General features: G+C 35.6%; 3 protein-coding genes and 2 pseudogenes across 10 annotated transcripts; 3 read left to right on the top strand and 2 right to left on the bottom strand.

Annotated features, from left to right (window-relative positions):
• Positions 1-147: 147 nt before the first annotated feature.
• Positions 148-5170, bottom strand: LOC111295374 (adenylate kinase 1, chloroplastic-like; annotated as a pseudogene). Its single transcript, XR_016327848.1, has 5 exons — positions 4784-5170; positions 4477-4617; positions 4118-4390; positions 681-3729; positions 148-556 (listed from the first exon to the last, which is right to left on the bottom strand). The product of XR_016327848.1 is annotated as an adenylate kinase 1, chloroplastic-like (transcript).
• Positions 5171-5306: 136 nt separating this feature from the next.
• LOC111294079 (thioredoxin-like protein AAED1, chloroplastic) lies at positions 5307-7405 on the top strand (annotated as a pseudogene). Its single transcript, XR_016327849.1, has 6 exons — positions 5307-5786; positions 6114-6420; positions 6506-6592; positions 6737-6825; positions 7039-7082; positions 7225-7405. The product of XR_016327849.1 is annotated as a thioredoxin-like protein AAED1, chloroplastic (transcript).
• Positions 7406-7503: 98 nt separating this feature from the next.
• On the top strand, positions 7504-8999 carry RHL2 (Spo11/DNA topoisomerase VI, subunit A protein). The gene has a single exon (XM_022887243.2). It carries the CDS (start codon positions 7645-7647, stop codon positions 8896-8898), a length of 1254 nt encoding a protein of 417 aa, XP_022742978.1. The 5' UTR covers positions 7504-7644; the 3' UTR covers positions 8899-8999.
• A 351-nt stretch (positions 9000-9350) lies between these two features.
• LOC111294077 (Tetratricopeptide repeat (TPR)-like superfamily protein) lies at positions 9351-15463 on the bottom strand. 3 transcript variants are annotated; one of them, XM_089744083.1, is made up of 13 exons: positions 14688-15461; positions 14505-14592; positions 14135-14339; positions 13741-13848; positions 12690-12854; positions 12037-12582; positions 11307-11372; positions 11097-11177; positions 10891-10988; positions 10340-10550; positions 10081-10141; positions 9709-9894; positions 9351-9678 (listed from the first exon to the last, which is right to left on the bottom strand). In XM_089744083.1, the coding sequence occupies exons 1-13, from the start codon at positions 15259-15261 to the stop codon at positions 9545-9547; spliced, it is 2523 nt and encodes an 840-aa protein (XP_089600209.1). In that variant the 5' UTR covers positions 15262-15461; the 3' UTR covers positions 9351-9544. The 3 variants fall into 3 exon arrangements, with proteins under 3 accessions (XP_089600209.1, XP_089600210.1, XP_022742977.2); XM_089744084.1 differs by lacking the exon at positions 11307-11372 and having other exon boundaries at positions 14688-15463; XM_022887242.2 differs by having other exon boundaries at positions 9351-9894; positions 14688-15459.
• Positions 15464-16977: 1514 nt separating this feature from the next.
• On the top strand, positions 16978-21195 carry LOC111294955 (zinc finger CCCH domain-containing protein 11-like). 4 transcript variants are annotated; one of them, XM_022888259.2, is made up of 9 exons: positions 16978-17448; positions 17761-17845; positions 18001-18141; positions 18250-18338; positions 18760-18948; positions 19061-19191; positions 19316-19418; positions 20255-20446; positions 20861-21195. In XM_022888259.2, the coding sequence occupies exons 1-8, from the start codon at positions 17278-17280 to the stop codon at positions 20435-20437; spliced, it is 1092 nt and encodes a 363-aa protein (XP_022743994.1). In that variant the 5' UTR covers positions 16978-17277; the 3' UTR covers positions 20438-20446; positions 20861-21195. The 4 variants fall into 4 exon arrangements, with proteins under 4 accessions (XP_022743994.1, XP_022743993.1, XP_022743996.1 ...); XM_022888258.2 differs by having other exon boundaries at positions 20852-21074; XM_022888261.2 differs by lacking the exon at positions 20861-21195 and adding an exon at positions 20567-20801.
• Positions 21196-24908: the final 3713 nt, after the last annotated feature.

Here is a 24908-nt window from a genome sequence, read left to right as displayed (position 1 = left end):
TGTTTTGAGACCTCTAGAAAACTGAAACAAGACAGAGCTTATATATCACATATTAGATGCGCGAAGGTTTTACTTGTTATATGATGGGGGAAAAAATAATTACAAAAAAAAAAAGAAAAAAATATAATAAGCTTAAGGCAGACAGCATTAGAAGAAGATGAGGATTCATAATGTCCCCCTAATAATTTGAATTATCCACAGAAAACTGCCTTCATCAAGCAGCCTTTATAACAGAAAGTCATATATTGTGAGCTTCACAGTCACTTCAGGCCTAAGGGCTTTGGTTCTGATGCCCTCTGAGTCCTGAGAGCCTTTATGACTTTATCACAAATATCAAGTTGGAAACTATACCTTCTTCGGTTGGTAGCAGGTGAGTTAGAATCTGGATCAGAGGCTACCGGATTTGTGTTCCTAAGTGGCATCTCGGGGTTATGTTTACCTTGATACGTTGTAATGAAAGGTCTTGGAACATCTGATGCTCTTTCCACATGCTTGCGTACATTGCATTTTAGACTAGTGCATCTGTAGTAACTTCTACAAGGCAGATTACCACAAGCTGTCAGAAAACAAGGGCATGATTAGCAATTATGAGGCACAAATCTAAATTTTGCATCTGTTCAGCCAGAAAAGAGAGCAAAATTGTTCTGTGTTACAATCTTAGAAAGACTTGAGTCACTAACCTTCACAACAGCAATTGCGGAGAAGTACAGTCACAGCATGGCGAGTACAATCATCATTTTCTACAAGCAGAATCGTAACTGTTTTTACATGCAGAAATCTCTGCCAACAAAACATTGCATTTGAGGCTGTTGCAGTGGCATTTGCAGCACAGCAGGGGCCTGAACAGCCCTAACATAACTATCTTTTACATTTTGCATAATCTCCTTAACTTTCACATCATCTCCTTCCAGCGTCACATGTTCCTCAGCCACAACTTCATTTCTAGTTCTCTTGTTAGCATCATATAGCCGATAACTTAGTTCTTGTAACCCTTTTTCAGGGTTCATCTAGACACTCCCCTCTGAATCAGATTAGAAAAGACTGATAACAGTAAGGACAGTTCAACATTAGAACAGTAAAAATCCTCCTTCAATTCGCAAAATAAATAGTACATAGCTTCATCTTCGAGAAGCCAAACCTCTGCAAATATAGACAGATCAACCTAAAACACGAGCAAATCACTAAGGAGATCCATAACTAAAACATTAAACAAATCACCACTAAAAAAATATAACTCCTTTTAAGCTTCAGTGAAGCTGCTTTCACCCTGGAGAAGAAACAAAGCATCCTGTCAAAATAATCCACTAAAACCTAACCATTAAATTCAATCGAGTAAGTAAAGCAACCGGATATTTTCCTCATTTTAAGGAACAAATTCATCGCTCTACAAAACAAGCTTAATTTTATACACACACATGCAACCGCAAGTTAATTTCAAATTATCAAAATTAAATAAAATTTAATGACTTCTAGGCCAAAACCCTAGCAGCAATTGACTGCCTAAGCAACAGAGAGCATAGGAAGAGAGACATCGCCCACCTTTGTTTAGGAGTCGGGAGAGCGCAGAAGATATTAGGATGAGTCCAGGGATACTGACCTGGATATTATGGAAGCGTGGAACGTTCCAGAAGTCCCACGTCGGATGTGGATATTTCCACGTAGCTAAAACTATGGGGCCGATAGGCTTGCCGAGCTGGACAAAATCAAAAGCCGGTAGCTGGAGTCTCTCCGTTCGACACTTGGCATGTCAAAAGGTGGGAATATCGAGCCGGCGGTTACGTCGTTTCCACGGACGTCAAAGGAGTCTATGCTAAGGATCCGTTGGTTTATTATATTGTTAAAAAAGGCGATTGTGACGGCGTTAAGTAGTTACGATAAATGACTAGAAAAACCTTAACTTGGCTTGCATAAAATCTAGGTAAGTGCTTGATACGGTGTTATTCGGAATTAAGAGTCTCTCAGGCTTCGTAAGTATGAGAACAAAAAACTTCTCTTTGCTGGAATGACAAGAATTCCTTTTGTTTTCTTTTTCATAAATTTTAATTATATTAAAAATAAGTTCATGCAATGATACGAGTCTAGTTTTTAATTGATGTAAATAAAAATATTATCTCTTTAATTATCACATTTTATATGGATTGTAAAGCATTTAATTTTAATATTAATCACGACAATAAAAAACAAATTAAGATGTATTAGATACCTAAATATTGACATTAACATTGTTGTGTTATTAAATAGGGGTAAATAAAAAAGCAAACGAATATAATATTTTATAAACAATTTGTGAGCAAATTCATTATTTTTTTTAGCTTATATTTATTTTTTTATGAACAATTTCGTAAATAAATTTAATTTTCATTTATTTATATTCATTTTTTAAAATTACTAAATAATCACAATTTTAAATTTATATTCAATTCATTTACATCTAAAATGTAAACGAATAAAATATTTAACCAATAATTCATAAATAAACCTTATTTATATTTATCTATTAAATTTAATAAACGATCACAAATAATATTTTAAAATTAATTAGATTATGAATATAGTAAAATTTACTTATATTTGATTGGTTTGCACTCTATTACCAAACAAGTTTTGGTGAAAAAAAAATTCTTACCTTTTATCACTATGTATATATGAAGTTACAACAACAAGATTAAGCTCTTCTTAAGAAAAAATTATTTAATACACTATATGTGTAATTTCTTTTTTACTCCACAATCAAATTAACAAAATGACACATCATTTTTTATTTTTTAAAATATCTCCTATGGGATATGTGTCCCACTTTTTTTTACCCCTATTTTGTACCCAAAAGAAAAAGGAAAATTGAAGTACCATGAGGACAGATTTTATGAAGCCACAGCCACCCTGGCTTGGGTAAAAAATTATAGATGTTGGATTTGATCTCTCATGTTTGTTTGAGAGCAATTTTCTCTTCTTATATATATGGGACAATCTATCTTGGACAGCTGAAACTCTCGCAGTCAAGAGCTGGTTATGCGTCCCAGTTTCATTTATGCAGCTGTGATAACTTACTGCCTGGCTATACTAGAGCCAACCAGCTCGGCCAGCTGCCAGGATGTCAAATTGGCAATCAGAGATTAAATTATCATGCAAATACAGCAATAAATAAACTAATAAAAAATCTGTGCAGTGACACGCCTGAACAATTTTGCTAGATTTCAGCTTCCTAATCATAAGATATCATGAGGTAAGGATTAACCAATTGAAGTCACATTTTGATAACAACTATACTTTGCAGCAAGAAGATACTAACTATAATAATAATAGTGGTACACAGTGATTTTGCCAATGTTTGAAATATTATTTCTCAAAGCTGTTCTTGAATATCTAATTTGTCACAAAACCCTCCCTTTGTATCTCTCTCAAATAAAGATACAGAGGAATCTCCTTGTAAACAAAAATTTACTATAGCTCATCTAGGCAAAAGTTTTTGTAATCAGCCATTTTATTCCCAAAAACCGACAAGTTATTTTCTCTTGTCAATGCAAAATTGATAAGCATGCAAAGAATACTAGACTCACCAATAAAACTACAGTAGTCAGTAATACTTTATGCTGCAACCAACTGCCTTTCATCGAAATCATCAAGATTAAGAGCCTCCAGCAACTTTGGCCATGATTCAGGAATACCTCCTGGCAAATCAAATTCCATCAACTTTCCTTGATTGCAGTAGTAGTCCTCCAGAGGCTGACTCTGTGAGCACAATTGAATACCACCACATGACGATTAGTGGAAGATGAAAGCAAATTAGCAGTAAAGAGAATCTAAAAATGAAAATTTTCATTATACACACACACACCCCCCATATGAGCATATAGATTCCCACGGTATCCCCAAAACAAAGGTTAATTTCAACTCCTTCACAAAGTGAATAAAATAAAGAGCTGATGAAAATTTACCATAACTATGAAGGCATGTTATATATATATATATATATAAAGAAAGCAAATTTCCAGGATTGTCAGAGAACAAGAATCTCATTCTAAGTTCTAAATATAATATTTGGTATATACATTTCAAGAAATTTCTTTCAAATTAGATAAACATTTACATGAAGCAAGGCCAAAGAATGAAGCTATACCTTTTCATTGTATATACGGAGTCTCTCTTTCACCACTTCTTCGGTATCATCTGATCTAGCTACAAGCTTTGACATACAACTTGAGGGAGGAAAAAGGGGTGCCATACTAATTCCAGGGCTCCCGTTCTGACCCTTCACATTAATCAAAGCCACATTGAAATTTTTCCCACACTGACTGCAAATTCTTCTACCAAGACATTTCTCAATCAAGACACTTTCCGGAAGCCTTAGATTTACCACCAAATCAATGTCCGTTACTCCTTCCAACATTTCCTAAAAAAGTAAAAATTAAAGCCAGCTGAGATTCGTGCTCATAAATCGAAATTGGGGAAAAAAATTACTCGAATTTAAATTCTCACCGCTTGATTTATAGTTCGAGGAAAGCCATCTAGAATAAATCCTGATTCGCCTTTAGCTTCCCCAGCTTCAAGCCTTTTTAATAATAAACTTATTCTAATTTCATCCGAAACCAATTTTCCATGGTTCACAATTTCCGCTAGCTTTAGCCAAGCAATAAATTAATAACTTCACTTCAGAAAACAAAAATAAAAAAACCGTAAAAGTTACTAGAAATTAATTTTGTAAATTCGTAACGGTGATAGAAGATAACGGGAAAACGGATTTTAAACAGATCTAAAAAAGTTGATGAGGCGAAAAGGAACGAACTTGCTTAGAGAGGGTTCCAGAGGAGGCGAGTTCTTCACGGACGAGATCACCGGTAGCGATGTGAGGGACGCAGAGAGATTCGAGAGGCGGCTGGCGTAGGTTCCTTTACCGACTCCTGGAGATCCGATAAACACCCATTGCACGTTCCTCTGGCTCGGATCTCGGCGCGTGATCTTGTAATTTCCAAAGGGGGAGGTCACGTGTGGACTGGATTCAGCGGCGGCAGTAGTAGAAGAATATAAGCATCTCCTTATGTGAGAGATAGCCGAGCGTTTCAAGAAGCAAGTGATGGCCGCCATCGAATGGTATAGAGAGAGTTCACTGTTTGTTCGGCCTGGAAACCCTAATTTTACATTTTCGAGTATGTTTCCTATTTTTGACTTTGGACTGAATAAAAAAACTTATATTTAAAAAAAGTTTGCACTTTTTGCTGACGTGAGCCGGTTAATGGTAATCATCATGTACGCTTGTTTTCAGTATAATCGCTAATCTCTGCCACGTGTCACTACTTGCTCCAATAAAACAACCAACGGTTGCAGTTTAGATTCACAGGCAATGGCGATTTCTCTCTCGACAAGTCTCTTGCCTAACACTTTCCAATCCACTGGGAACCAAAATCACTGTTTGACACGTGTATTTCTTAACCATCCATTTAATTTCAGTCTCAGACACTGTAAAAACAAGAACAAAATCTCGGCACGATGGAACCCACCTGTGGTCTCCGCTGTCTCTGCTTCTGCTGGGAAGTATTAATTTTTTCTTTCGTTTTCTATAAATCTTCATTTTGTTGTAGCAAAATTTGTGTTCCAATTTGAAGCTATCAATTATTTGAGCTTGAAAATGGGTTGTTTTTGTTAACAGGAAACCAATCTTCTGGAGTGAGTGAAGATGCTGTGGATTTATTAGATACGGTCAAAGTGTTTGATTTGAATGGAAATGGAATTTCAATTTCTGATTTGTGGAAGGATCAGAAAGCTTTTGTAGCATTTGCTCGCCATTTCGGGTGATTACTTGCATATTCGTGTAGTAATTGACCTAAGGTTCCTAATATTTCTCAGTTTTTCATTGCTTTTAGATGTCTTTTGCCGCAAACGGGCTGATTATCTTGCCTCCAAGAAGCTAAAATATTGCATGCTTCTATATGAGAGTGATATTTTCTTCTTCTTCTTCTTTTTTTGGATCTCTTTACTTATTGCATACTACTAGAGTCGGCAAAGCTAACCTGAACTTGAAAACCCATCCGACTCTGACTGATAGTATGCAATAAGAAGTTGTTGGACCCTCCCCTGATAGTATGCGATCTGTGTTAACATAGTCCAGATTATGGCAGGATGTGATGGATAAATCAGGTGTGGCACTTGTTTTAATTGGACCTGGGAGCGTTGAACAGGCAAATGCACAACCCCATGTGGGTTGGTTAATGCATGAAAGCATTACATTTGAAGCTTGTTCTAATTTGATGGCCTATGCATTCATTTGATCATTTCCTTGCTGTGGTGGAAGAAATGAGTAGATAGGTTTGCTTAAGACTAATGCTTGAAACTATGAACTTGGCTGGATAGTTGCTATGACTTATGACCAAGGCTATTATCAAATGCAGGCAAAAACATCTGTAGAGGAAACTAAATTCAAAGGAGGTACGAAATTCCTGTCTTGCATCTAGTTTGCTGTCTTCTTATTGCATATTGAAAAGAAAGTGATGCTGCTATCTTGTTGGTTCAGATGTTTATGCAGATCCAAGCCACTCATCATACGAGGCATTAAGATTTGTTTCTGGGGTTTCAACTTTCAACCATATTTACTCCCAAAGTATGTAAAAAATAAAGCATAGTACAATTCATGGCTTTTGCTTTTTGGCAATGATACGAATGCCTCATAGATTGGATGTTTATGAAAATGGATTTCTGTGATTGTAGCAACCTTTCTCATTTAGTTGTTTGCTTGACATGCCAGGCAGGTCTTAAGTTAATACAGTTGTACATGGAAGGCTACCGACGAGACTCGAAGCTTTCGTTTGAGGATACTGTGAAGAGAGGGGGCTGGTATGTCAAACTATTTTATTACAATTACCCTGTTTATGAATCACCTCTGAGGTTCGCAAGCTAGTCTGGCATAAAGCGGATACATTCTTCAAAAATGGCTACCTTTGGGATGAAGTTAAAATTTTTACTTGAATATTTAACTCTTCTCTGTATCAGCATACTTTACTATAAACAACAGGGTATATTAACTTGTACATATTGTTTTCTCTGCAGGCAGCAAGGTGGCTGGCAAAAGGAACATTTCATGCATACATAAGGTACGTTGCCAAGATGACAAAAATCCGAATGCCACAAGATTGACTTGGCATCATGACAATGGGAATTTTACCAACTACTTCATCTGATATCGTTTTATGTTTAATAATTTGTCATCGATTCACAGCCTTTTTTCCTTGACAGGACAAAGAAGCAGGGGATGATCCGGAGATTGAAGACATTTTGAAAGCCTGTTGCTCGTGAGAAATAGGACATCCCCTTCTATAAATTTGTAATCGTCTGTAAACATCTCACTTTCTTCTCCTGAAATCTCGTGTTTAGAGTCTGTTATAGCGTGAATATGGAAATTCAAGTTTTCGGCAAATTCCTTTTTTTTTTTTTTTTTCACATTTTTTAGTTTTTCTTTTTAATGTGTGAAATAGCAACATTTTCAGTTAGTGCATTCAAACACCGAGATACGACGCCGTTTGGTAAACACTCCATCTCAACTTTACTCGACCATATATATGCTTAACAGTTTAAGCAGATGCCCTAACTCTTAGATTTCGTCATTTCCCAAATTCCCGCCTTTTACTTGATATATTCCCTCCACAATCCATCTCCATGTCGGACAAGAAAAAGCGCCGCCGAGCCGACTCTGACTCCGATTCAGAATCCCAGCCTTTCAAGCACCTTCTCAAATCCGATGACCACATCCTCCGAATACTTAAATCTGTCGCCTCTTCCTCTTCCTCCACTTCAAAATCCTTAACACTAGCCGACCTATCCCTTTCATCCACGTGTCGGGAAGTATCCGACCTCTCCCTCTCTTCTGTCCAATCCGCCATCGAAACCCTCGTTCTCCAGCTCACCCACCAAATCCTCTCCGGCCAAGGCTTCTCCTTCACCGTCCCTTCCCGTTCCGCCTCCAACCAACTCTACGTCCCCGAACTCGACCGCATCGTCTTAAAAGACAAATCCACCGTCCGCCCCTTTTCCCACATCTCCTCCGTACGCAAAACCACTATAACGGCCAAAATCCTCTCCTTAATCCACCAACTCTGTCTCAAAAACATCCACGTCACCAAGCGTGACCTTTTTTACACCGACGTTAAACTCTTCCAAGACCAGATTCAATCTGACGCTGTTCTAGACGACGTTTCCTGTATGCTCGGCTGCACTCGATCCAGCCTCAACGTAATCGCCGCGGAAAAAGGAGTCGTCGTTGGAAGACTTATTTTTAGTGACAACGGAGACATGATCGATTGTACTAAAATGGGAATGGGAGGAAAAGCAATCCCTCCAAACATCGATCGAGTTGGGGATATGCAAAGCGATGCATTGTTCATTCTGTTGGTAGAAAAAGATGCAGCTTATATGAGGTTAGCTGAAGATAGGTTTTATAATCGGTTTCCTTGTATAATTGTGACTGCGAAAGGGCAGCCGGATGTGGCAACGAGGTTGTTTTTGAGGAAAATGAAGACGGAGTTGAAGCTTCCGGTGTTGGCATTGGTCGATAGTGATCCTTACGGGTTAAAAATTTTGTCTGTTTATGGGTGTGGATCAAAGAACATGTCGTATGACAGTGCGAATTTGACTACCCCAGATATCAAGTGGTTGGGGATTAGGCCGAGTGATTTGGATAAGTATAAGATACCGGAGCAATGTAGGTTGCCAATGACAGAACAGGATATCAAGACTGGGAAGGATTTGCTGGAGGAGGATTTCGTGAAGAAGAACCCTGGGTGGGTTGAGGAGTTGAATTTGATGGTGAAGACTAAGCAGAAGGCGGAGATTCAGGCATTGAGTTCGTTTGGGTTTCAATACTTGTCTGACGTTTATTTGCCATTGAAGTTGCAGCAGCAGGACTGGCTGTGAGCAGGACTGGTAAGAATGTGGAGTCTTTTTATGTTTTTGTATGAGAACTGGCAAATTGTTCAATGTTTATTTCCTTAATGATAGCAATCTTTCGGATTTCATCTGTTGAGTTACTTTCTATTATTGGGAGTGATTGAGTGGTTTGGATTAGTAGTTTTCACAATCTTTATGATGCAGGAAATTTGAAAAAAAAAAAATTACAATTTGTAAGAAATCATATGCATTTGAAAGCCTTGATCACTTTAATTTTTAGGATTAGGATTTTAGGCCTTTCAACTGCAGCAAGTTTTAGCGTCTTTGGTACAACTTGTTTTGTTTCTCAGCTATGATTCTCAAGAACAAAATTCTAAACTGGTAGAAAATGCTAAGTAAGAACCTGTATAGGTTGTAACAGTTATGAGGAACAAAATATAAAACTGAGTTGATGCATGAGAAATAAAGTAGTCTGTAGAAACAAATGAAATAACCTCTTTTAATTTGATCACAAGAGTTTAATGTGGTCAATGGTCCTACATTTCTATACAGTTGACCTGAACTTTAATTGCAATGCTTACTTATTTCCTTCTATATCTATTTAAAAATGATTATAAAATATTTCAAAAATTATATAAAAAAAATAATGCACAAAATTGAGGTTGTTACATAATCAGAACCTTCTAATAACATCTGCCCTTCTCTGGATCCAATGATTCAATGATTTCCTTGTAACCTTTAACCGGCGCAGAATCACAGGTCTCCTGGTAGAAGATAAGGGCTCCGAGGATAAACTGTTATTTCCAACTGTTTCTAATAGAGCTGGATTTGCATCAATAGGAGTCTGCAACTCTACCCCTCTAACTTTTTTGACTTGAGGTTCAACCAATAGTACCTCAAGCCCCAATTCATCCCTCAGAAGTTTCATCACTGCATGTTGGACCTCAGATTTTGCCTTGGCTGCATCCTTGTGCCCTTCACTTGCTCCTAAGATTATGAACATATCATCTTTTACAGAATGTCCTGCAATAAAATTTTAGTGGAAACATCATAATATAACTTTTAAGCACGTCAACTTATGTACCAATTTATCACACAGTTTAGATGTCAGATGCATCCATATGAATAGTGTTTTCTGGCCTGATAGAAAAGTTACACAAAATATTCCAAGTATTGATCTAAGCAAGTTAATGAAGATGTTTTGTTTACCTAGGATGTAGTTCTCTTTGATCATTCGCAAAACAGCAAGAACAACTATCCGAGCTTCAACCTATCAGTAGGCATTACACAAACTCTTATAAGAGATAGGTCCCAGGAGAGTACAAAGATGATACTTTCTTTCAAAAGAGCAGTCAGATAATAACATGAGATAAATCAGACCATAGTTTGAATCAAGCAAGCAATTTATAATTAAAACATCCACATCAACGATGCTTCTTCAATTTGCATTAACAGTGATTGACCAAACCTTTGTAAGCCCGCGAAGGTCAATTGCTGGGCTTTCTGATGTACTCATCTGTAGGTGCACTGCAATCTTTTCAAGAAGTAGACTGTGAGGTCGCTCCAAGTCAGTTCTTTTGCAGGAACTTAACCCTTCTTGTTTCTGGTTGTTTTCTTTTATTACTCCTTCGCACCATTCTTCAATGAGTTCCTTGAGATAAGTATCATTAGATTTGTACCTGCAATGGTTACCTTCTTAAAGACTGAATCTAAAGTTATATTGGCATTTAATGATGAATAGTAGTGCTATAGCTTCATCAGAGAAAAAGGTAAGACGCCCAATAAAAAAACTCTTTATTTATTTGATTGAATTAAGAAAAGAATTGAATCAAGTATCTTATTTTGGGCTTCAAACTCCCAATGTCATATCAAAATCTCCGAATGACAACTCAAGGTCCGAAAAAGGACTCCGCAACAGAATGATACTGTTGTCTATGAAGCATAAAAGACTTTTCGAGGCAACTTGCAATTTACCACCTATACATACAGAAAGGGAGTTTGCATCAAATTCTAACATACCCTGCTTTCCGCATATCCTGATATATAGCTAGGCACTGCTGTACTTCATGCAAGGAACCGTATCTGCTACGGGCTCTTAAAAGTGTATTGTACGTTACCTGTAAAAACAAAGTTCAAAGTTTATTAGCTGAATATACCTGGACTGTTTCAATGTTATTTAATTTGTAAGATTGAAGAACAGAAAGGCATCATTTAAGATCACTTACCAAATTAGGTTGTACACGATATCTCTTCATTTCTTCAAATAATGAAAAAGCTAACTTCAGATTTTTGCTTGCCACACAAACCTATTAATCAAAATAGCATAACATGTTAACATCCAGCAATCAATTTGAGATTATGTAACAGAAAAAACCATTCACAGTGTCTAGGGCAGCACTTATAGAACAACCAAGTTTATTACAAAAGCTTTCAACCTTGATTGCTGTTGTGTATGCAACAACATCAGGATTAATTCCAGTCACATGCATAGTTTTCAAGATCTGCACTGGAAAGAAAAAATGGTTGTCAGATTAAGTAAGTTGTTGCATAGAACTTCTGCCAACAGACAGTACTGTATCGGAGGCCAACCTTAGGAATAAAAGAATAAGGAAAATACAGCTACATGGAGATGGAGGCTGATGTATTTCAGGTATAGTTATTGCCAACATAGTGATTATCAGGTAAAATTTAAGTCATTTGAGAACATAATGCAATTTAAGCAAAAGCTATTATTAACCAATACTCACGTAATTGTGGCCTGGCAAACTACAATTCTGTAAGTGTTCTCTTTTTTATTTGTTAGGAAACTTGTAAACATCTCACAACCAGCATTTGCTTCCAAGGTTCTTTTATTTATTAGGGTGAGATAATTTAATCTTTTAGGCCTGGCACTTTCATGGACTTTTAAAACTGTATGACCACAGCATTAGTCCGTACTTCAAAGTGGGTATTAAATAAAAGGGAAACAAAGGCAAGCAACATAATGGTTAATGCTTTATCCTGACTAAAAATGTGCCACACCAACATGTCAATAAACATGTGATAACAAATTTTTTTCTTGATTCTGAAAAGATAGCACCTGAAGCAATAATGTAATAATGTTTGAGAAGCGACATAAAATGGAAGGGCAAAATAAGATAAATCTTTTATGGAAGGATATCTAACCTGTATGGCACCTTCTACATTGCCTGAACCTCCACATTTATCGATCAAAATTGACCAGCTTACATGATTAGGCGAAAGGCCAAGAGACTTCATCTCATCCATTAAAGCTTTTGCACGGTAGTAGTCAGTACCACAGGCCTTCATTAAAACATTGTATGTTGCCGTAGTAGGTTTGAAAGAAAACTTCTTCGCAAAACTTAGATGATGAGAATTAGTTATGTAGTTCAGTGCAGTTCTGTTGTTTAGTTGCTTTGTAGTTGACATACCCTCTTGAACTCCAGTCCAGCAGTGGAAAAGGCGAAAAGCCCTGTCATACTGGCTAGCCTCGACACAAGCATGTAGAAGAATATTGCAACATTGTGAATTAGGTTCACATCCAGTGAGAATCATCTCTTTAAATAATTGAAATGCCTTCTCAACTAGGCCTACATTGGCACATGCACTGATCAATGATGACCATGTAACTGTATTAGGGGTAACTCCAGCTGATAGCATATCTTCTTTAACTTTCAGTGCCATTTGCCATAACCTTGCATCTGCAAAGACCTAAATTTTTGTGCATGCATTATTAAGAGAATAATATATCATAAAAGGTTCATTGAGCAGGTTTCTAGGAATTGAAATTGTCTTTCACACAGTGCAGCAAGAAATACCTTTATGATTGTGCAGTATGTAAAGACATCCAACTTCAACACCCCTGTTGACTCCAGACGCTTTACTTCATTGTAAATATCTTGGGCCAAATCAACTCTGTGAGCAAGACAGCACGCCTTTAGGAGGATGTTATAAGATGCCATATCTGCTGTGATACCAAGATTCTGAGCAAAGAAACACATTTTAATACATTATCTTGCTAATATGCATGCAGCATAAAGCTTCATGTGCTGTAGTTCAATGGAATGTTTCAATAGGGAAAGTTTATCTCCATCACATGCTGACACTTTTTTTTGGCCTTCCGCAAGCTTGACACTAGATCATCAGAAATATAACACTTTATACATCCATACTTTCCATTAAAAATTACATATTGTATCTTCTAGTGTTGAACAAACTGGACCAGAACGATAGGATCAGTTGACAGGAAACCAGTGGCCTGTCCGGTCCAATGAGGTATAATAAACTAGCATTTTGTTGAACTGGTTTAAATGCCGATTCAGTGCTTGAAACAGTTTGACTTGTCTGGTCCAAAGAGGTATAATGAACCAGCATTTTGTCAAACCAGTTTGGTACTTGAAAGTTTTTATGCTAATTTATTATTTAATTGTTTTAAAAACTTTTTGTAAGTTATGAGATTTGAAACCAATTAGCCTAGTACATGTTTTTGTTAAATATTGACCATACTTGATACTTATTCAATACCAATATCAAGCATTTAATGCTAAAATCCTCCCCTAATTGGAACGGGTGGTTGAACCTGGAACTGGAGCCTACACCGGTTCAACCTCCTGTCCAGTTTTTTAAGCATTCGTATCTTCTTGAAACAAAAGAATGAGAAGCATTAAAGTTAGAAATCTTGAATGGCCCTCTGAGAGAAGAGAAGGCAATTACTGAAAAATTAGAAATCTCGAAAAACCCTCTGTGAGTTTACTTAGAATGCTTAGGACTGTACATGGAAAAAGAAAATTAAATAAAACAAAATGAAAAATAGAAAGATTCTTCAATGATATTAAGTACCATAGAAGAAAAGAGAAGGAGATGGCATACTTGCATGTCCTTGTACACATCTAATGTGTATCCCAGATCATGAGAATTGACATTCATGAGACTGTTGAATACATATATATTTGGAGTGACCCTTTGATTGACTAAGTCCTGCAGCAAAATTCAAGCAAAAGGTAAGCCCAAAGAATCAAAATTCAGAAAAGCAACAAAGCGAGGGATAATTTTGCAAGTACAGGCATTCAAATCTGAAGACATGATGATCACATACTGCCAAGCATATCTAATTAAGCCAGTTACTATCAAATTAGCAGCAATATGGGTGTGGCATGTGGATGATGGTAAGAATCTTTGTGTTGACCTTAAGGTAGAAAGCACAACCAAATAAAATATTTACAAGAAAATTTCATAGAATTTCAGAAGGCAGGTGTGCCAATACCTCGTAAATGTTTCTAGATATCATGTAGCCACCACAGAGACCACAAACATCAATTATTGCACGGTATACATACATATTAGGACCATCCAAGTTCTTCTTGGATGCTTCATATGCTGTCAGTGCAGATGCCAAATCCCTCTTCTTTCCAAATTCACTTATAATGCTACAGAATAATATATGGGCATGTGGCAGCAGGCACGCATACCTTTTCAATGCAAAAATTCCAAGAATTAGCACTGGCCAATCCGAAAAACAGAAGAACTGTTGAGCTTTGAAATTATTGAAGCTACACTCAAGAAATAACTTTACCAACTTTGATGATAAAATTGAGACCCACAGGCAACAAATAAAAGATAGCAAGAACTCTTACCTTATGGCCAAATTTGGGTTTCTTTTATCAACACAGACTTTAACAATGCAAGATGGATTCACTAGTTCCTTGATTGTGAATTGAAAACCTGAACCAAAAAAAAATCTGTCAAGCAATGCATGTAATCTCTTAAAAAACAAGAGTAATTATACATAACATCTAGTACACTCAACTTGTGGTTACCTCTTAGGGCTTCCAACAAGTCAACAGCTTCTTCCACTTCACCAGACCCTAAAATCCTTTGAAACTCCCTTTTCAACGAATCCAAACCAAACCCATTAACCAATTTCAGAGGAGCAACCCCAAGCTTCTCAACTTTCTTCAACACCTCAACAAAACATTTAACTTTCCCTTCTTGAATACTCAAAGCAGCCCCCTTGGAAACAAACTCAAGGCTCAACATTAAAGCAAAACGCGAAGGATTAGCTCCCGAAGCAACAACCATCTCCACTATCATTGCAAAGTCCTCGAGACGGCCATCTCCCGCCAGCTTTGAAGCAAGCTCGGCGTAGTACTTGAGTGGGGAGTTGTGACGTGAAGTGGGGTCCCATCGGATGGGGGATGATAAGAGGGGGTAAGGGTGTTGATGAGAGTGGACGGTGAGGATTGAAGAAGACAAGAGTTGTTCTTTTTTGGAAGCAGAAAGCTTGTGGAGAGAGGAATTGGGTTTCTTGGGTCTTGAAGAGTAGTGGTGGTGGTAGAGATTTGGAGGGGTAGATATGTAGGAACTGCCAAGGATGATGACAAAGTCTTTCATTCTTGGCTATGGAAGTGAGGTCTTGCTTATGCTGGGTTCAAGGTGCTGTTCTTCTATGGGTTTTTTTGGGTAAGAATTTTTTTTTTTTGGATTGAATTTGAAAGGCAGGTATTTTCTGTTGTTAGTGAACGTTAGTGAGCCAATTTTTTTCCTGCTGGAGGAAGAAGCAAACTTTATAAATGTAAATGACTTGGCCCAAAAAGAATACCAAATAAATGATAATAAGGTAGAATGGACCAAAAGAGGATGGTGTTAGGGGTAATAAAAAGTTGGTTTGAATTGGTTGGATTAATTGAAATTGAATAATTGGGTTAATTTGATTTGATTTATTTAATTTTAATTATAATAGATTTTTTAAATTGATTAATTTGGTCTATTTTTTATTTTTAAAATTGATAATCAAATTGATTAAAGTAAAGTGAAATTAGTTTATTTGATTTGATCTATTCAATATTTATTATAATCATTTTTTTAAATTAATTAATTCAATCAATTTTTTATTTTTAAATTAAAAATTGAATCAATCAAATTAATTAATTTTTTAATAAATATAGATAAAATTTTTAAAATAAATATTTTTATTTTTTGTAAAATATTTTATTAAAATTTTTAGTGATTTAATTTAAATAATACTTAAATTTAAATATTATTAGATTAAATTGATAATTAAATAATTATTTATAATAAAAAATTAATTATTTAAAGCAATTTTAATAGGTTCGGTTCGCATCGATTCGATTACTCGGTGAGAAATTGCTCATCCTACATGATGCCGTCGATATAAGGTTTAAGATCTTATCTACTCTTCTATGGGCCGTGGCCTGTGTGTCAACTGGCACGCCTTAAGTCGGCCTATCTCTCAAATGCCTCATAAAATCGAAAGCCCGGGCACCGTCTATTACTTGGGCTTTGGTAATTGAGGATGACTTGTGTTTTGGGAATTAAATTTTTATTAAAAGAAATACTAAAATCTAATTTCTGACTAATTTAATTATTAAAAAATTACAGCAAAGAAAAGGGTACCATCATTAAAAGAAAAAAAGCTTACACGATGAGATGGCATCCGAACTTTTCTATGCATCCAATTTTTCTCTCCAAGTTTTTTCCTTCAAAATTCATTTCTAATTAAAATTTTTAATTATTTTAATTTTAAGTATATATATATGTCTAATAAATTTTATCACTTATTAAAACTTATCATATATAAAAATTGAACAAATTTTATAATTTATTAAAATTTTATATCCAATTTTTATTTTTTAAAATTACATTTAGAGTTTTCAATAAACCCATTTAATCAATATCATTCTAATCTAATAAAAATATTTATTTAATTTTGTGAGATTCTAACAAAACTTATTAATTTTGAAAAAAAAAACTAAATTCTAAAAAAATTGTCACAACATTTTTAAAAAATACATAATTTATTTTAAATAATTATAAGTTTGTTTATAAATAAATAGATAAAAATTATAATTTTAATAGAAAAAGCACTCAATTATAATATGTGAATTTTTAGATTTTTTCTTTATTTTAATAATATAATTTTTTTTTAATTTTCAAATTTACAAATTTTAAAAATTTTAAAAACTTTTAAATTTATAAATTTATAAACTTTTACAAACTTTCGAATTTAAAAATCTAAAAACTTAAAATTAAATAATTTTTTTAAAAGTAAAAAAAATGTAAATGCAACCTTTCCCGGATAAAGCACACACCAAACCGACAAAAAACCCCTGAAATATGCCACGTCAAGAACCAGGGCTACAATCTACGATTCAACTCAGCCGCTGCTTCTGGATCCCGTCCTGGTCCAGATATCTAAACCACGCACCTAGCCACTCTCCCTCGCCCAAATCCGCCGATTCGTTTAAATTCCGAAACCCTAAATAATCAAAAATCAATTAGGAACTAAAATTTGTACCAATCAGACCTTTTTCCAGAAAAAAAATTTTGGATTCGATTGATTAAGAGGAAAAAAAAGGAGACTTTCTAGTTGTTTGATGGTGATAAGGGATGCCGCCGAAGCAAGCCTCAAAAGTAGAGTTAGCGAAGAAGCAGAAGATCGTAGAGGACAAGACCTTCGGTCTCAAAAACAAAAACAAGAGCAAAAATGTTCAAAAATACGTCCAAAATCTTAAGCAAGCCGTACAACCCAAACCCGACCCGAGTAAAGTGGCTCAAAAGGTTCGGATCCTCCCCCGATTACTCCTTTTATTTATACTTCTTAATTTATAGATGTGAAAAATTAAAATTTTATATAAATTAGTATGCATTTTATGTATGAAAAGTATATGTTTTTTATTGTTAATCTAAATGTTTTACTCTTTTCATGTTTAATTAGTTCAATTGATTGGAAACTTGGGTTCTTTAGGAAGTGAAAAATTCAATGAAGATAAAATCAAATGAAAAAAAAATAGTATTTTTCCTATACTAATCGAGCTTAGACATCAAAATGTTATTATTATTATTATTTTAACCAATTCTTTTAAGTTACAGAAAAAGAAAGAGGAAGAAAAGGCCAAAGAAAAGGAGCTCAATGACTTGTTCAAGATTGCTGTTACTCAGCCAAAAGTGCCTGTTGGTAATTGCCCCAGCTTTTTCTCTGTGGTTGAGTCATGATTATCACTGGCTTAAGTTTTTGGATGATGGTTTTTTTTTTTCTTGTTGGTATGTGTTTACATGGGTTGGGTTAGTAGGAATTCAAAGTTTAGAACTAATAATTGGGTGCTTGAGCAGGGGTTGATCCAAAGTCAATAGTATGTGAATTCTATAAAGTAGGACAGTGTGCCAAAGGTTTTAAATGCAAGTTCTCACATGACCTGAATGTTCAGAGGAAAGGGGAGAAGATTGACATTTACAGTGATAAGCGCGACCAAGGTAAATTCTATATGAAATTTTATGTTGTTTGATTCTTATCTATTTAATTATGCAGTAAGATTGAAGATTGTTCTTATTTTTATATTGTTGGTGGTTTCTTTCTTTAAGAAACAATGGAGGACTGGGATCAAGAAACTTTGGAGAAGGTTGTGGAGTCAAAGACGAAGGAGTATCAGCAGAATAAGCCTACTGATATTGTAAGCTTTTGCTGTTGGTCCTGTATATGTTTTTGTTGATTATGTCAAAATGTATATTTTGCTGAACTCTGTATTTGTTAAATGCATAAGTTTTCTCATTTATACGTAAGAGTCATGCTTTTGAACTCTGGTGGGAATTTCTTCTATTGTGGACGAAGGCCAATAGAAAACTAGTGTGAGATGTCTTTTTTATATTCTGAAGCATTTGCATCTGAATACATATTATGAGATTCACCTAATGGGAAATTATTAATTAGATGTTCAGAGGATAAGGAGAGGGAGAGGTAAAATCAGATGGCTACGAGGATAAAGTTGGTGTTAGTTATAGGCTTTATCTGGGTGACTTTATATATTTGTTTCTCATGTTGTGCCTCTTTACCAAACTTTGAATTACTTTGGACTGCTTTGTATGTATATGCAGGTTTGTAAATATTTCTTGGAAGCTGTGGAAAAGAAACAATATGGCTGGTTTTGGGTCTGCCCAAATGGTGGTAAAGATTGTCATTACAGGCATGCGCTTCCCCCAGGATATGTCCTAAAGTCTCAGATGAAGGCTCTGATAGAGGAAGAGAGTGAAAAAACACCAATTGAGGATGAAATTGAGAACCGGGTAATAATTAGATTTGCTGGACTCAACCTGCCATTGTTCTATCAGCATAGTTTTTTACTTTATTTTGGTTAGATATTTAGATTACCTAACTAATACATGTCCCGTACTGTAGCGCGCCAAATTAACAACTTCAACTCCTATGACTCCTGAGTTATTTATGGAATGGAAGAAGAAGAAGATAGCAGAAAGAGACGAAAGTTTGGCTGTACAAAAGGCAGAAAGGGCTAAGAATGACCGCATGAGGTATGTCCTTCATGGTCTTTGTGCTTTCACACATCTCTGTTAATAGATAGAGACTGTGCATGCATGTGTCTTATTTTCTTCAGAGTCATTGTCTAAATGTTTTGTTCTTTGTGCTTTGTTGCAGTGGTCGTGAACTATTTATGTCAGACGCTAGTTTATTTGTGGATGATGCCGAGGCATATGAGAAATACCAAAGAGAGGAAGAATCTGATGTTCCAGAAAATAAGGTACTCTTTTTCTTGGCATCTTCTATATTTTCCTTGAAGCTTCTCTGAGCTTCATGAATCACTCTGTTGAATGAGAGGTGGAAATTCTGATACCGTGTAGGATGCTTCTATGTGCTAGATAAAAGTGGTAGATTGGCATTGTGTTTTCTAGGTTATTTAAAAGGAAAAAAAAAATATTAGTCTATGACTAGTGATAAGAGTTTTTAAATTTTAAAGGACATAAATTGTTGTTTGTTGCTTTCAAAAGGAAAAAAACACCTGCTGCCATTATGCTACCTCCACCGCTGCTGAGTTACAAATATCGAAATCACCTTTCATTCATCAATTTCCACAGAATCCTGCCATCATGCACATATTTTTGACAATGAAACTAATATAAAGCTCACATTAGAGCTTGGTGAGAGGAAATTTGAGTAAGACCGTTGTAAAAAATATTTTGAATATACCTATCTCAAAACAGGCTAAAACTACCCCTGCTCCTGAGGATCTTTATGTTTCCATACCTTGCCCTACCTTGATCCTAAGAGGGAGGGGGTTTGAAAGAAACACCTCCCTGGTTGTCATAGGTATAAATTGTCATATCGAACATGTATTCTTCCTGGTTTGATGTCATCTTTGAGGAAATTTTTCAGCCCTTCTTTGTGATGCATTTATATTATGGTTAAAATTTGGAAATATGATTGGTTGGTGCTTAACAGTGGATTTTAATCATAGAAATAGAATTGGAATGCATGCAAAGTATTTACACTTCTGACACTCTAATGTGCTGTGGGCATACTGATATGAGATGGACTAGTTGATGCCAAATATTTCTTGTTTTGCACATTCATCTTCAGGCCAATAATGATTTAGCTGCTGCTGGACCAAGTACCTCAGCAACATCTGTTGCTGATGCTGATGCTCTTCCAGATGATGATGACGATGACGATGATGAATTGGACATGGATGAATTAAATGAGCTAGAAGCAAGCTTAGCAAAAACGTCTATTCAAATTCAGGAGCCTAATGCAGAAGCTTAATTTTGAGAGGTGCGGAGTCTTCAGTCCATATGCCTTTTAAGTGTTGACTCTATGATCCTGCTGCAAATTACTTGCCATCACAATTTCACCTGTAGCTTAAGACTGCTGAACTTGCTGTTATCCTGGCAGAGTGGCAGTCATCGCCCCATATCTTCTTTTGCAAGGTTCACCTATAAGCCTAGTGCTGCATGAGCATATGGTTGAACTGCAAGTTGTATCCCAATTTTTATGCTGGGTTTCTCTCAATCTGTATTGAAAAGAGGATCACGACTATGATTGTGGTTTTGTTATTCTTCTAAGCTTTGAAGCATTTTAGCATGATTCTCGTGAGGAATAAAGTCTTTTAAACATTGTTTTAACCTGATTTACACTGATCTCTCGTGTTGTCCAATTATTTACTTTGCTTTATTTCAGCGTTGGCAGTGTCATTTTTCGATCACAGATGCATGCATGCATTTATGTGCCTGTTGTGCTTTCGCCGAGGGAAAGATTTAAGCTCATGAGTTCCAGTTGAATTTCCACTGCTGGAGAGAGCAGAATTACTTGTGTTCATCAACTTTGCCGCACGGCAGGTGCTATGTGCCCTTAGCATGAGAACAAGAAGATTGCAAAATAATAATTATAATAATTTTACTCCTCTCTTCTTTACAACAAAACTTTGATTGGAGTGCTGTAATCTGTTTTTCTTATGTCGAAGATGAATCAATGGTTTAAATAATTTATTGTGGAAATACAAACGAATCGAAAAAGGTTTGTCTCCCATGCTGATAATACCATATAGTAAGTAGACCAATCAAACTTGGTCAATTGCGAATTTCATAGGTTTCCAAAATGTCATATTTTGAATTTCATGGTTCAAATTTCAACAACACCATCGTATACGTGAAGAACTCCCCTGGCTGGCTATATGACTACTGATGAAGCAAGATTTACAAGGATGAATTGAATAGTACTGCTTTGTTTCAATTTATGTGCAAAAAAAATTAGGCTAGAATTAGTCAAGAACACATTCTAGATTTTGCCGGGTCACTCAAGAAAGTTTGTCCACCCTTGAGGTGACAAATAATGCTGTTGAAGAATCATGGTAATTTTTTCAAATAAAAATGGGTTCATGAACATTGTCAAGTTTCAAAGAGAGGATTACTGTGGACAGTTTTCCTTTTTCCTTTCGGATTAAGGAAGCATAAAACTTTTACCACCAAAAAACCCATGTTTTATATTACTTTTGGCATCATAATCTACAAAACATTTAGATCCAATTGTGGTGAAATATGCGCAGTGAATAAGAACAGACAAATAAGTCCATGGATCAATACCATAAACAATTCGCCTTGTGATTCTTCCTTTATATATATCACAAGGCGAATTGTTTATGGTATTGATCCATGGACTTATTTGTCTGTTCTTATTCACTGCGAAGACCATCTTGTTTGTTTCATACTATAACTGATCATGTCGGAAAATTTGATAAGAAAGCACCTTATCCAATAAAATTCTACTCTTATCTTAGCATAAATTTACCCTAAAAAAATTATGAAGTACAGAAAACATTTCAGTAAAAAAATTCTATTGGCAACCTAAAACCCAAGCATTTCCAGCCGGCCTATATTTGACTTGCCTAGCTTTTTGGTGTAATTGCACTTTGATTCCTGTCCGGACATGTTCCCACAGTCTCACTAAAATATTTCATACACGCAATTGAAAAACTATACCAAAAAAATAGAAAACCAATTACTTGGGACTTTTTGTCCGTACAGATAACAAAGTTATGTTTCATCCATTGCATCTGGTCTTTAAGTTCTACTTTCATGCAGTAGAACCAGAGATGATGGCTGAGGGCATGGAACCATTCACAAATTTACAGCACAAAAAAAAAAAAAAAAAAAAAAGAATAATGCTAGTGATTAAAGATAAAACCTTTGTTGCCAAGATTTGTCTTACAAGGAGAAAGAAAGGAAAAACAATAAAGCAGAAAGGGGAGAGTGGGGGATAATCGAAAGAAAGATACACATGAGAATTCTCTTAGAGAGTACTACTTTCAGGGAACAATGCAGGAAAGGATAAAGCAATAGCTTAAACCAGCATATTTGTATGCAATGCTGAAGATGACAATTGTTGAAATTAACTAGTCATTTTCTGTAGAGATGAAATCACCCTTATTATTTTGTTTTTGGAAGCTGCATTTCCTTTGATGTCACCTTCTTCTTTCTTTGCAATACTTTACCTGCTTTTGATGCTACTCTTAACACAGACTCCATTATAATGGATATGATTCTAACCTTGATCTGCCCTCTTTTTGGCACCCTTGTTTTCTTTGGCTCACCTTGTGCCTTTGCCATAGCCATTTATGGCAAATTTAAAATCTTGAACAAGTTTCAGAGGAAAGAAAGCAAAGTCAGAAAGAAAACATTAGTACAACTGATCAAAATAAGCTATATATATATATATATATATAGCTGGAGGCTTCACGAAATGGTGTGGCAAATTGGGAGACTGAGGGGCCATTAGCTTGTATCCTTTTCCTTTTTCTTTTTCCTTTTTTTCCCTTTTCTCTGTTGAAAAAAAGGGGTTGATTGGTGGGGCGGATGACTTAGCTTTCTTACTTGGTTCACAAGATTTTACACTCAGTTGAATTACCTTCTAATATTTTGGATTGGATAACAATTGCCAGATTATTTTGTTTGTTTTCATGTATAATTTGAAATTTTCAACAATTCATATGTTAGAAAATACTATCTTTTTCTCAAGAAACTCCTAGATTCAGCCATTGAGCAAACATGAACAACGGTTTTTCCATATTGAAAGAAAAATCAGCAAGAAAAGATTGTCAAGTTAATTTGTTTTTTTTCTAATCTGGCTATTTAAAAGTTAATTTCAAGGCTGATCTCATTAAGTGTGCAAACTTCAACACCCTCACGTCTAGAATCATTGGCAATAGAACTTCAATTGTGTTTCAGCTTGATAGTTCACTCAATGCTACCAGACAGGCAAAACTATTTTATTATGGTTTTGAAAGAAACATGCATAACTAGCAAAGTCCACGTTCACCATGTCAAGCTCAAAACTCCAATATCTCTTACCGTATTATTTCTGATCATTCTTGTCTACCTTGAAAATGACTTTTGATTAACCTGTATGAAGGATCCCAGACAACACTTAATAGGTGGCGGAAGATGATAGGTGGAAGCAGAATAGGATAAAAAAGAAGACCACGAATCACATTATAAAGCTTTAGACTAGTTTTGGTGATGGCTTGCTGGACCAAGTACCTCAGCAACATCTGCTGCTGATGCTAAAGCTCTTCCAGATGATGATGACGATGACGATGATGAATTGGACATGGATGAATTAAATGAACTAGAAGCAAGCTTAGCAAAAAGGTCTATTCAAATTCACGAGCCTAATGCAGAAGCTTAATTTTGAGAAGCGCGGAGTCTTCAGTCCAAATGCCTTTTAAAGTGTTGATTCTACGATCCTGCTGCAAATTACTTGCCATCACAATTTCACCTGTAGCTTAAGACTGCTGAACTTGCTGTTATCCTGGCAGAGTGGCAGTTATCGTCCTTTATCTTATTTTGCAAGGTTCACCTATAAGCCTAGTGCTGCATGAGCATATGGTTGAATTGCAAGTTGTATCCTAATTTTTACGCTGGGTGTCTCTCAATCTGTATTGACAAGAGGATCACGAGTATAATTGTGGTTTTGTTATTCATTTAAGCTTTGAAGCATTTAAGCATGATTCTCTTGTGAGGAATAAAATCTTTTAAACATTGTTTTAACCTGATTTACACTGATCTCTCATGCGTTGTCCAATTATTTACTTTGCTTTATTTCATCGTTGGCAGTGTCATTGTTCGATCCCAGATGCATGCATTTATATATCTGTTGTGCTTTCGCCGAGGGAAAGATTTAAGCTCATGAATTCCAGTTGAATTTCCACTGCTGGAGAGAGCAGAATTAATTGTGTTCATCAACTTTGCCGCACGACAGGTGCTATGTGCCTCCCATTGGTCTGACCTTAATATGAAAACAAGAAGATTGCAAAATAATAATAACAATAATTTTACTCTTCTCTCTTCTTTACAACAAAACTTTGATTGGAGTTCTGTAATTTGTTTCTCTTATGTCAAAGATGAATCGATGGATTAAATAATTTATTGTGGAAATGCAAATCAACAGAAAAAGGTTTATCTCCAATGCTGATCATACCATAGTAAATAGACCAATCAAACTTGGTCAATTGTGAATTTCACAGGTTTCCAAAGTGTCATATTTTGAATTTCAAGGTTCAAATTTCAACAACATTGTGTGCGTGAAGAACACCCCGGCTGGCTATATGATTACTGATGAAGCAAGATTTACAAGGATGAATTGAATAGTACTGCTTTGTTTCAATTTATGTGGCAAAAAAAATTAGGCTAGAATTAGTCAAGAACACATTCTAGATTTGCCGGGTCACTGAAGAAAGTTT

This window comes from Durio zibethinus, chromosome 14 (genome assembly GCF_047325235.1).
Source record: "Durio zibethinus cultivar Kanyao isolate XHJ-2024 chromosome 14, ASM4732523v1, whole genome shotgun sequence".
NCBI classification, from domain to species: Eukaryota; Viridiplantae; Streptophyta; class Magnoliopsida; order Malvales; family Malvaceae; genus Durio; species Durio zibethinus.
Note: the sequence above shows the minus strand (reverse complement) of the source record. Positions and strands in the feature narration are given on the sequence as shown.

What these genes read in the sequence shown, in the direction of transcription:
- LOC111294077 (XM_022887242.2), bottom strand. Translation starts at nt 15,261, where the DNA reads ATGAAAGACTTTGTCATCATCCTTGGCAGTTCCTACATATCTACCCCT. An exon ending in CATACTGCACAATCATAAAG is followed by an intron (nt 12,583 to 12,689) that starts GTATTTCTTGCT and finishes ACAAAAATTTAG; the next exon opens with GTCTTTGCAGATGCAAGGTT. An exon ending in CAAAGAGAACTACATCCTAG is followed by an intron (nt 9,895 to 10,080) that starts GTAAACAAAACA and finishes ATTTTATTGCAG; the next exon opens with GACATTCTGTAAAAGATGAT.
- RHL2 (XM_022887243.2), top strand. Translation starts at nt 7,645, where the DNA reads ATGTCGGACAAGAAAAAGCGCCGCCGAGCCGACTCTGACTCCGATTCA.
- LOC111294955 (XM_022888259.2), top strand. Translation starts at nt 17,278, where the DNA reads ATGCCGCCGAAGCAAGCCTCAAAAGTAGAGTTAGCGAAGAAGCAGAAG. An exon ending in TCAGCCAAAAGTGCCTGTTG is followed by an intron (nt 17,846 to 18,000) that starts GTAATTGCCCCA and finishes GTGCTTGAGCAG; the next exon opens with GGGTTGATCCAAAGTCAATA. An exon ending in CTGATGTTCCAGAAAATAAG is followed by an intron (nt 19,419 to 20,254) that starts GTACTCTTTTTC and finishes ATTCATCTTCAG; the next exon opens with GCCAATAATGATTTAGCTGC.